Source organism: Helobdella robusta, assembly GCF_000326865.2.
Source record: "Helobdella robusta unplaced genomic scaffold HELROscaffold_19, whole genome shotgun sequence".
Classification (NCBI taxonomy): Eukaryota; Metazoa; Annelida; class Clitellata; order Rhynchobdellida; family Glossiphoniidae; genus Helobdella; species Helobdella robusta.
Genome location: NW_008704034.1, coordinates 1,286,274 through 1,299,106, shown reverse-complemented (window position 1 = coordinate 1,299,106; position 12,833 = coordinate 1,286,274). Strand labels below are relative to the sequence as shown.

At 30.6% G+C, this 12,833-nt stretch overlaps 2 protein-coding genes across 2 annotated transcripts; both read right to left on the bottom strand.

Annotated features, from left to right (window-relative positions):
• Positions 1 to 4,385: 4,385 nt before the first annotated feature.
• Positions 4,386 to 6,813, bottom strand: HELRODRAFT_191216 (hypothetical protein; the record flags this gene model as incomplete). The annotated part of the gene is made up of 5 exons (XM_009016715.1): positions 6,374 to 6,813; positions 5,893 to 6,068; positions 5,660 to 5,715; positions 5,068 to 5,213; positions 4,386 to 4,469 (listed from the first exon to the last, which is right to left on the bottom strand). The coding sequence occupies exons 1-5, from the start codon at positions 6,566 to 6,568 to the stop codon at positions 4,386 to 4,388; spliced, it is 657 nt and encodes a 218-aa protein (XP_009014963.1). The 5' UTR covers positions 6,569 to 6,813.
• Positions 6,814 to 8,663: 1,850 nt separating this feature from the next.
• Positions 8,664 to 12,589, bottom strand: HELRODRAFT_191215 (hypothetical protein; the record flags this gene model as incomplete). Its single annotated transcript, XM_009016714.1, has 5 exons — positions 12,512 to 12,589; positions 12,131 to 12,198; positions 12,059 to 12,102; positions 11,416 to 11,703; positions 8,664 to 11,045 (listed from the first exon to the last, which is right to left on the bottom strand). Exons 4-5 carry the CDS (start codon positions 11,623 to 11,625, stop codon positions 8,664 to 8,666), a joined length of 2,592 nt encoding a protein of 863 aa, XP_009014962.1. The 5' UTR covers positions 11,626 to 11,703; positions 12,059 to 12,102; positions 12,131 to 12,198; positions 12,512 to 12,589.
• Between the last annotated feature and the right edge of the window lie 244 nt (positions 12,590 to 12,833).

Genomic DNA, 12,833 nt, shown 5'->3' with positions numbered 1-12,833 from the left:
CGGTTCTTTTCAGTACTTTGCTATTGAAACAATTTTAATATATGCGAAAAGATAATTATTCAATATATTTTTGGATGTTCATACTTTTTTTACAATTTTTTAACGAATTTTTTATTGTGTAAATTTTTTTTTTGATTTTTATATAAATAAATAAAAAGCGTATATATATATATATAATATTATATTGCTGTATATATATATATATATATACAATATATATATACACACGTATAAAGTTAATATTTTGCTGTAATATTTTATGTTTTTTGTAAAAAAATATTGAAAACCTGTATTTTCCAATGGCGAAGTTCTTGTATAGGAAGAGCAAAAACAATGGAATTAATAATGAGGAAAGCATTATGTCTAATCATGCACACACACACACATACACACACACATACACACACACACACACACACACACACACACACACACACACAAACAAACACACACACACACGCGCGCGCGCGCACACACACGTAATTACAAATGTAAACGTAACTGAGAATGCATATGCGGTGCGAATTATATGGAAAAATGTTGAAGAAAAAAGGATTGTTAAGCGTGTGTATGTGTGTACGTGTGTATTTGTGTGTGTTGTGTATGTGTTTGTGTGCGTGCGTCGATTAGAATGATGTTATAGGAATTTTTAACTCTGCAAACATTCAGAGACGTCATAAATATGAAGCCTAATGTAGAAATCATTCGGAAAATGATGAATTCATTCATTCATCAAACTTAGATGCATGAATGCACTCATATGAATAAAAATAAACTGTTCATAAATTTGTATTTATACAAGTCTCCATTTAATTTATTCATACATAATCTATTATAACCAGATCATTGATCTAGTTTGTATAAAAACCAGCTAACAAATAACTCACTGCCAGACATTATAGACAATTGCTGTATGCAAAACTTATACCCATCTAATCGTATTGATTTTGTATAGAATAAAATGCTGTTTTTTTTTTATAATAGCGAAACGGGGCCAAATGGAAACAGTCTTTATTTTTCATCGGTTATTTTTCAATATATTTTAATTCATTTGGAAAACAATAATATTAATAATATTTTATGTACATTTGTTTGCGTGCGTGACTTTATTATCGTCATTATCAATATTGTTCTTTGTTTCTTGACAAATATTGTTAGATTTACAGTATCTATATATCTATATATATTTGATGAATCTATATATATATATAGATTCATCAAATGTTATGCACTATATAAATACACACGCACATACAAACACACATAAACACACACACGTATATATATATACTTTCATAAGCATGAAGCTTCTATTGCACAGATTAAGTATTTGTTCCTTACCTATTACATCATTGATCCACCCTGCAAAACTTGTACACTTGGGAGAAATCGACATAGCCATAATTATAATTAATAATAATTATAATTACATATATATATATATTTATATAATGTTTGTATGTACTTATATGTATACATTAACGGTGTAGCTTGTAATATAACGTTTAACGTTGATAAAATGAAATGACTTTTATAAACAACACTCTGTGTTTGTTGATTTTTTGCTGGGTTAGAATTTAAAAAAAAAATATAAATTTTTTTTGTTTGTTAAATAACAAAAAAAAACATGAAAAGGAGAATAATTATGTTAGATATACATAAAACGTGATCCCAAAGTCTAAAGATAAATTTTTTTCATCAATAAAATTAATTAACACACAAATTTTCTATAAAAGTGTTAATTAAATTAAGCAGATGTAATGATTAAATTGAAATAAAAATAAACAAATAACATTAAATGACATAAAAATGTCACAAAAATGTTCTGCAAACAAACATACATACATACATAACAGTCGAATTCAGAAGGTAGGTTCTTGGATTGAAGTAAACAGAAAGAAGGAAAATAAAGGAAACAAAACTATTAGATAGCGATAAAAAATATTAAAATTATTTCCATTATTAATATAACTATTGAAATAAAAAACAACAAATAAATTGTGATAATCGTGTGAAAAGAATCATGGATTGCAACAATGCTTTGGTTAGATAGTCTATATACTGCACAGTATCCACCATACATGTGAAAAATGTATCTTCATCGCCACAACGAAATAATCGCGATTGTAAAGTACTGCTCAACATTGTTCATTCAATTATACGTTAGAGTTGAATTTTTAATCTCACGGCATTCTAATTGTTTTATTGATAGATTTTATTTGAAGGAAAAAATATATATAAATATATTTTACTTAAATTCAAAAAATCTTAAATGAAAATTTAAATACAACTATTATTATTACAATTATTATAAATAAATGAAAGGCCTGATAGAATCCATGTACATTTTTAAGAAAAATATGAAAAGCACAAAAAACTTTGAAAGAGGAAAAGGCGAAAAAAGAAAAAGCTGATAGAACGTCGGCGTATATCAACTAACTACCTGTTCATATTGATAAGACGAGACTCATTCGAAATGTAAATTATCTTCTAAAGAAAGCATCACGACAGTTATAAAATAATATAACATCTGCATAACAATCACAAGTTAACATACAATGTTTTATATTATTTATATAGCGTTACAGTTCACCTTATCTACACCATATTGTTGAATATAAAATATGTTTCACCTGGAAGACCGAAAAAAATTTGAATGGTAAATTTCTCTTTTTCAAATCGACGTTTTGTTGTTTTCAATATGGAAAAGTCATATTGCATGAGAAAAACATAAAGAACTGACTCCACCATAATAATTAAAAATACGCTTGAAGAATCCAGTTTTCAAAATACAGAAACACTAAGTTAGTAATGAAACAAATTAATAATATTATATATACTAGATACCAGCGTTACATACGCGAGTTTGCCTAAGTTTTTACATTATATACTGATAAATATACATGCAGGGAATTGTTAAGCCACTTTTGAAACTAATCTGGATACAATGACAATTGGAAGGCGTTAAGGCTTTTGTGTGCGAGAGAAGTTTTACATGGGAAGGCGAAAGTGTTAACAAAGATATAAATAACTGAAAATTGTATATTAGGAGTTTTTGAAATATTTTTGGCCAGAGTGCCAGAGATTGAAGTCGGGCTTCAATAAGCGTGTTGCTGTGAAAATATTGGAATGTGGAAATTTGAACGAAGAAAAATTTGACGTCTACGTTATGGCATTTGAAGAAAAGATATGTTTGTAAGATTTCATTTAACTTGCTAGACCTCCTGTTCTATAGATCGTGTTATCACAAAAGAAAATTTGAAGTCTCTCATTTAATTTGAAAATCAAACGATAAAACAAAATAACAATTAAAACTAAGCAAAAAAGGTGAATCAAGAAAGATTATTAGGTCTGGCGATTAATTATTCGCCAACAAAACAAGAAACTGCGGAAAGTGTTCGTGTAGAATTTGAAGTACATTTCTCGTATCTTTGACCTACTTCTCATGAAAAGTGCACAAATCTATCCTCACTCACATTGGAATCACAAAAAACAACTCTTCAATTTCATCCTTGAATTTATTTATCCATCGCAGACTTAATTACTTTTTGACGAAATTCAAAAATGTAGAAAAACATCACTAAAAAAAAGAAAAAAAGTCGAAAAACGAATCGGGCAAAAAACCAATCAGAGTTAGTACACCTAAAAAGCATACATGTGAAGCTGTACTGTGCTTTGCATGCGAGCAACAATAGGCGGTCTCAGTCGGAAACATAAGATCACTCCTGTAGTCTGAAATAAAATTCATTAGAGAGATCTGTGGTCTTGTAAGTCTAAGATACAAATTTAGTGAAGTGTTGTTGAAGTGCGCGAGAAATATGTTGAGTCGAAATGTAGTAGGTTAGCATTAAGATGGTTTGCTTGTTAATTAAAGTAGGAGATGGTGCGGACAGGCTAGTGAAAGCGATTTTGTGAAACATAGTTTATGAACGGCACATCAAACGTTATGTTAATGATAGATAGTTTACAATGATACATACACACAAATATATAGTTCCAACTCAGATTACTATGAAGTACATACAGGAAAAAAGGCTTCCAACGATTAAAGCTAACTCAGTCATATGATAAAGTACCATCAAGAAATGTTACATACGTGTTAAAAATAACCAATAGCAATCTAGTTAAAAATTAAAAGTTTTAAAAATTAAACGTAGTTGTCATGAACTATGCACAATGAACATTTTCAAACACTTAAAATAGAAAACAAACAAAAGCCGGTTAAAATCGCTCCAATAAGTAACAAAATCGTACATAAAGTCTATTAAAATGACATAATCATAAAGTCTAATAACCAAAAATTGCAAAAATACAAACAAATCATAATATGCAGGATTGATGAACGATTTTATTAGTGAAAATAGAAAAAACTAATTGGACTAAATTCATTTTGGACAATTATGAAATTCTATGTAGCACCAATTCAAACTAATTTCTTTCAAACGAGGCACGATTAACTTTTTATCAAACTCAAAAAATATATAAAGAAAAAAATATTATGATTAAATTAGGATTTCAGATTCGCAAAAGACCCATCTGATCATAAAAATACTAAATAACGTTGAACGTAAACATTCATAGATTGTTTCAAACATAAAGCAACGATATTGAACTGTTATATACATGCATACATATCATCAGCAGAAGTAGAAGTCAATTTATATTCAGGTTACAAATATTTACAATGGGCATCAGTAATGAGTTAATGAATAAGTTAATTTTTTGTCAGAAACATCATTAACCGAAAAATGAACAATACAACAAATAAAACTATCTAGTTAGAACTTGTATTTTTAAATTTGAAATGAAAAACAAACAAACAATCGAAAAAAAAATGAAAATAAACAAGCAACCATTAATCACAACATTGTTTTTTGACTGGTCTGCTGGAGAGATTAAATGATGATGCATTCTTGTCATCCAATAATTTGTCATCACCATAGATTTTTTTCAATTCCTTAAGTAGAAAAAAATGCATAAACATTCAAATTGAAAATAAATCATATTTGGATGAAAAAACTAATTGAAACAAACATTCAAGAATTGAAAGAAAGAAACGTTACAAACTTTTGCAATTTCCATAAAAGCTTCTTGCGTGTGAGTGTTGTCCTTTGCACTGGTCTCAACGTAACCAGTCATTTGATTTTGTTCACAAAACTGTCGGGCTTCATTCTCTGGGACATTTCTTAGTTCTGTTAAGTCATTTTTATTACCTGAAAAAGTAGATATCAATTCATTCGTATGCATACTGTGTGGACACATCTTCGTCGTCATTGTCGTCATCGTCATAATCATCATTATTTCACTCATCAATTTTAAGGATACATCAATTTATTCATTCAGATTATACATCCCTTCATGCCATTTGCATGCTCTACGTACATATACACCACACACAACACAAGATATTCAAACGCACGAGCGCAAATGCACACACAATGTACAGACATCAATGACTAGTAAGTTAAACGTCTAGTTTTCAAGTTTATATGGCTCATAATAACCAACGTTTTCCCAGATTTACAATTTAATTTAATTTTTTTGTGTAATGCAAGCATAAACAAAAGCAATATTTCAGCCAATTCAATACTTAACGACAAATCGTCAATTTTCAATCATTAAATTCAACGAATATTACGAAGAACAGACAGAGACAGACCCACTAAAATGACCAGAGCATTCGGCGTGGCATACTTCTTCACATCCTCAAACCACCTGGTGTAGTCAGTCAATTAGGATAAACAAAACATTTACAAGATTTAAACCTAAAATAATTTTTCATAAACTGAAAAATTTCAAACTACAATGACATGTACATAAACAAAGATATGAAACATGAAAAAAGAAATGAAACACAAACAAAGATATGAAACACAAACAGAGATATGAAACATGAACAAAGATATGAAATATAAACAAAGATATGAAACATGAACAAGCCTGGCACAGTTGAGAAATGTCTCATATCGAGTTGTGTCAAAAGCAAGAATAACCCCATTAGCACTTCGATAATAACTTTGTGTTATTGTGCGAAATCTTTCCTGGCCAGCTGTGTCCCAAATTTGAAGCTGAAAGTTTTTTTGTTATGGCTAGTAAAATAAATAATTACTGAACTGAATTTTTAGTAAGAAATGTATAAAATCAAACAAAATTTTGTATCAACTAAATTGACATTTATCTTTGTCTGAAAAAACATGAAAAACAATTATTATTAAAATATCAAATATTGAAATTAAATAGCCTTGTTGGATTCAGTTTAAAGTGAATATGAAAAATTTTGTTTAAATAATATATTATATTATAATAAATAATTTATTTAAACTGTCAATTGCTAGGTATAATGAAATATAATATAGGAAAATGAAAACCTAACCTTAACTTTCTTGCCATCGATGGTGATGGTCTTCATGGTAAAGTCAACTCCAATTGTGCTGCTGTGCCGTTCTATGAAGGACCCACCCATGAACCTCTGGACCAGACACGTCTTGCCCACCCCTGCATCCCCAATCAGCACCAGCTTGAACAACAAATCAAACACCTCATCTGATTCTACAACTGGTCTAAACATTGTTTCTTATCAATTTTATTAAATTATTTCACTTATTATAATATATATATAATATTATATAATTACTGATTATTTCTTCTTTGCAACAAAATTCAAGCCTAATTAAAATAGTGAGTGACAACGATTTTCTGCTTATTTTATTGATAGTTAATTAATAATATAAATATAATATAATAAATAAAAATAAATAAGCTCTCAAGCTCAGTTCAGAATTTCAGATTAAAACTTTCTTTCCCGTTTTAAATTTTTTATTAAATTTTAACATCAAGTGATAACATTAACCAAATTAATTTGAAATCTATGAAATAACGCGTCAGATCGTAATGTTAAAAATGTCATTTCATTTATTTAATAATCAAAAAATAGGAAAATAGATCATGAAATTAGAAAATAGATCAGCGACAGCGAAAACATAGCCAAATATTTTTTCAGACTAGTTTCACTTTTAGTTTAATATTGCTTAAGTTAAAAAGTGTAACACCAGAAAATTTGAAATGGGTTTGTCCACTGAATTACGTAGTTCAGCGAGTTTGTCAAGTAAAATTAATCGTATGGCAATGTTTCAAAAGTCTAAATTGTTAGACATTGCTTTTTCACCCAACCGAGGATCGTTCATAGAATTCTTTTACTCTAGTTATATTAAGTCAAGATGGTTGGTTAACCAAAATCCCAAAAAGCTATCCTAAAGTCTGAATTGAAGGTTTTTCTATGAAAAAATTCAATCTTTGGGACTATAACATGTTTCTAATGCGAATAATTCATCGCTACAGTATGAATAATAGTTAATAAATGCAGAAATAATAGCAATCATTATTTTTAAATAAGCTTATTATTAATTATAACAAGCCAACTGAACGGCAATCTAACGGAGCGCTTCCCTGGAAGCGATGTTGAAGTATACAACCAAAAATCTTTACCAAAGCACCTGGAATATCCCATTTACCTATCGTCTGCTCGTCAAAATGATGTGGGATACGAAGGCGATCGCGATGGTTAGTCCGCAAATTCTGATAACATAACTGATATTTTATTAATAGTTTAACCTTTAACATATAATAGTTTGAATCGAAATAACTTTTTAATTTTAATTTTATGAAGGAGCCGACGAAAGAGATAATTACAAACTGCGAAACGATAGAATCACTCGAAGTGTTCACCAGGACAATGTCAATAAAAACATTTATTCATAAAACGAACGATGAACATACACGTAAAATGACGATAATAATTTGTTGAGTTAACACGATTTACAAATAACGCCCTAACGGCAATGTTATTAAATAAATTTTTAAAAATCGATAATTTAGCGAGCGTAAACTGTTTTCATGAATTAACAACTGCATTCGTCATGTATTGTTTCAAAAAGACATAAAAACGAAGTTGTTCAACAAAATGCTATAAATATAAAAGGAAATATTTTCAAAAGTTACTATTAGACAGTATGAATTTATAGAGTGAAGATGAAGCTATTTAATGTTACTAAACAAAATATTAATTTCAATGGGTGATGTTTGATTAAATGAGCTACAGCTGATACGTTTAGCTCTCTATATTTTGAAAATTATCAACTGAATTACGAAAAAATGTATCTTAAATTTCTTCTATTAGCGATATTTAACTCAAGCAGCATAAAGTTTAAACATAATGCATGTGCTTTGCAATTTAATTAAACAATCGAGTTGCATTAAGATATGGTTGAAAAAACACAAAGTACAACAAACAGACACATGTACATACACACAACCAAACGATATTTTTTTTGCTCTCATAATCTCATGTGAAGAGTACGGATATGTTGCATATTAAATTCTGAATGAAACACTTACAGAAACAAGAATGCGAATTTAAAATTGCGATTGACGTACATCCCAAACAATAAATAATTATCCAGAAATATTTTAGCGTCATGATCAAAAAACAAAACAATAAAAAAGTAAAATTAAAAAGAAAAATACTGAAAAATAACTCTAAAGGCAACTATGATAGAAGAACGCAACAACGACACATTTATAAAACATAAAAGAAAAAAATGACATTTAATATTTTATTAAAAACACTAAAGAGAAAAAAAATATTATGATAGATAGAGCAGCTTTCATTTAGTTTGTTCAACCTCCTCCTCCTCATCATTGCTGTCGAGACACCTCTTGTACTTGCTGATGACAGAGCAGAGCTCATCAGACGCCGCCTCAACAGACAGGATGCTCTTTACCATGCAGTCTCTTTTCTCAACATCTTCATGCTGCAGAGCCGATTCTTTTGTAGAGTTGACAGCAATTTTCAATGCATTGCACAGCTTGTTTGCTGATTCAGCAATGTCTATGTACCTAGTTGGGTCAGCTAAATTACGAGCGATGGCATCGGCCACGTAAACTAACTTATGAGCAGCTAATATGACAAACTTGCTTCTTAGAACAAATTCTTTTGGAGTAGGCAAGAGTTGAATCGGTTGAAGTTGACGTTTTGCTGAGCTGCTGAACATGGTTTTACAAAATTTAGTTGCAGACGTTTTAACCAAATTGAAATGCATTTGGATTTGGGATGCATAGAAAGCAACGAGCAAGGAATCACTTTCATCGCTGCCAACCATCGGGTCACACTGCTGACTCTGCTGCTGAGACTGCTGCTGATAAAATTGAGACTGCGAATTGGGAAGGGTGTGCTGTCGTTGCAGGAGGAGGTTACTCTGAGGTTGTGGGGCATAGGAGGGTGTTGAATGTTGATGTTGAACCTGATGTTGTAATGTTGACCTCGGTGAGGCTGAACCATTCATAACATTCGAACCTGAAAAATTGTTATGCTCAGGTAAATGATATCGATAATGAATTTGTTCCTGAGGTCTGTGAGGAGAGGCCAGTCGGAAATTGTTTAACGGTGGTGCCGGCAACGGTCTGCTCTGAATTGACTTTTTCGCTGCTGCAGCAGCATTTAATGACGTTTGTTGGTGTGCCTGCATGGCAGAGGTGGACCTAGCAGGTAACATGGGTTTCGATGGAGACTGTTCATCAACACAACTGGCAGTTACAATATGGTTGTTGTCGTTCACGTTGAAATATGAGCAGATGTCAGAAATGAGCATATTAGAAGCCAGTGGCAACTTGTTGGCAGCATTCAATAAGAGTTGCAAAAAATCTATATTGACGAGTTTCTTATTGCTTGTGGTGTTATTGCCATTCCTCTTTGTATTGCTGATGTGTAGTTCATTTGTCTTTTCTTCAAATTCTTTCAAAGAACACTTCAAAACTTCAATTTTGTTCTTTATGCTTTCTAAATTTGAGTTGTTATCCATAACTAACCCGCCATCAACCTGTGGAAATTTTGAATTACTGGCAAAATCTACCAGTTCTTTGAGAGCAGATTTCAGTGACAAGCAACATAGTTTTATTTGAGACATCTTCAAAGTAGCCTTGTCAGGTTCAAGATCATCTGCTTTCGGATCTCCCATTTCCAGTACAAAACCTCTCAACTTCTGGTTGTACTTTTTAATGTCTTCATGCAAGGACATCATTGGCAGTACGTTAACTGGTACTGATACCTTGCCAATTTGATGTTTATCAGCTTGCGATTGCTGTTTTATGACTGGCTGTGAGTTGTCGTGAGATGATTCAACACGACTCTGGTTGTCTAGTTCGATATCTTTCTGAATTTTATAATCATTTAAAACGATCTCATCACTATCATTCTTAATGAGAAGGGTACTGTTCAAACTATTTGACTGATGCTGGTTGATGAGAGATTGAGGAACATCGTAAAGTTGATCAATGACCTGTTTGTTGTACCCTTTCAACGTTGAATCGTCGAATGAAGATGAGGATGGAAGCATTGTCAATGGTTGTTTCTCTGGGGAAGATAGAGATGCTGCCGATGCATTTGCATTCAAACATCTTCTTGGACTATCATACAAATCTTCAAAAAATGCTCTAGAGTCTGCCACATTTACAAATTCATTGTCGTTGCTGCTGTTGTTGTTATCATTCTGGGCATTATCACAACTAGCATTTCTTGGAAAGGAGTAATCTTCTAGATATGAATCTCTCTGGTCATCAGAAGAGCTGACCACACTCGCAGCACTTTTGTTAACATTACATCGACTTTTATTAGTATGAGTATTCTCTTCTCTTTTAAATAAACATTTCTGAATCTTATTTGCAGAGTTACATGATGGCAGCATATCATAAGTTGAAAATGAGACATCCGCACTGGAACGAGCGCTGTCACTCAAACTGGAACTGCCTGTGGATAGCATGGACAACAAGCTGGATCTGTTGGGCGAGTTGGAGCCACAACTGCTGGCTGTGTGGCTGCCTGTAGCGTTGCTGCTGTTGCTCAGTTTTGTTGCTGAGTGTGGGTAGTTTCTTTTTTCAGAAGAAGATGGTGAATCATACAAATCATTACCTTGATTAAGTTTGTTGTCATTCAAAGATGCTGGTAAGTTGTAGTTGTTGCACTGGCGAGATGAATCATCACGTGTTAGAGTCTGAGTGTTAGATCAAAGATGTTGTTGTTGCTAGCAATCATAATAAATAACATCAAAACATGTTTAAACCATTTTTCATTTGCAATAGTGTTGTTGACATTGCAAATTAAATACATGTGCACTAGAAAGGATAATTTTGTACACATAAAAACAGATGCACATGTTGGCACAGTTTAACAATTCTATCAGAAACAAAGCTGGTTGAAGTAGTTTTTATAGCACTATATAAAAAACTAGTTAATATTGTTTACTGTACAAATTCTTATCAAGTGATGATTATTTTCATTCAACATTACATTACTACTTCAACTTATTATAGCCGTCAATTATGTTTTCAGAAAAAATGTAACCAATTTCATTGTTTACTCACTTTATCTTTATCCTCAGTTGCTGGGTATCGCTTCAATACCTTCAATCTATTTCCAGGTGCAATACCCAACTTGTTGCCATGGTAACAGAGCCACCAACCTTCCAAGCCATTGACATTTTTTTCAACAATGGAGAGGATGTCGCCACTTCGAAACGACAACTCCTCGCATGACTCTGAATGATTGTCATATAGGGCTTTTGCTTGCAGCATCTTATGTTGTCAGGACCAAAAATGATGATAGTTGTGAAGAGAATGAAAATCAATCATCAGCTAAAAAAAATTCATTTTCTGTCAATTGAAAATGAAATCATTTAAATTTTTTCATTATTATTAATTGTATAGGTTAATGCTTAGTTATTTAAATGAAAATAAAGTGAAAAAAAATTTTTTCTTATCCAATTTCCCCTTTTAGCTAATGGCCTAATCCTAATCTAATCCTAAGTAAATACACTTAATTAAAAAAAAACATTTATATTACAATTACACATACTATAAATAACTGTTGGCTCTTATATCCTGAAACATAAAATTTAATTTTACTCAAATTTAAATAAAAAAACTTACTGATTTATTAAATTAATTAAAAAAATATTTTATTTAACTAAGTAATTTAATTTTTAATGTTAATAAAACATTGTTAAACCTTTTATCTTGGTAGCTTGGCATTCAATGGTTATTGACAATGGGTTGTTTGAGAATCAGTTATGCTCTTGACTTATTTATAGCCTTATGCTACTCTAAATCATTTTATTATTTCCTTTCCTAAGATATGAAATTATGAAACTGATAAATAAACGGATAAAAAAGATAATAATGATAAGAAAGACTTGTTTGCTTTTGTATGGATCAAATCAAACAAAATGAATTCTTAATTCCTTTTACAGTTTTATGAAAAAATAAAAATAAATTATTAAATAGAAAGTTCAGTTCTTTTAAGTATTTTGTCTCACTCAGTTATTACTTGCTAGTTTGTTTTAAAAAATTTTAAATAAACTCTTATTTTATTTTTCTATCATTTGAATTAAAATTTAAATTCGATCCATCGATTATTACACAATAATGTGAATAAATTAATTAAATTAATGAATCAACCTACGTGAAGTTAGTGGAATTAGTACATAATTATAGAATGAGAAGATAGATGACAAAACGACAAAATATTTCACGGTTGCATGTTGTTGTGTGATGTTAGGTTAGACTAATATCCAAAACATCACAAACGTTTAATTGTCAAAACGGGACTATCTCAAATACATAAAATAAACATTTTGAAAGTATAGTGGTAATGTGCTTTATATATATATATATATTATATATATATATATATATATATATATATATTTACTTATTTGTTTAACTTTGTACTACTGCCTTGCATGTTGTAACAGTTTCTGCGTCTGTCCTGTCAGATCCTGATT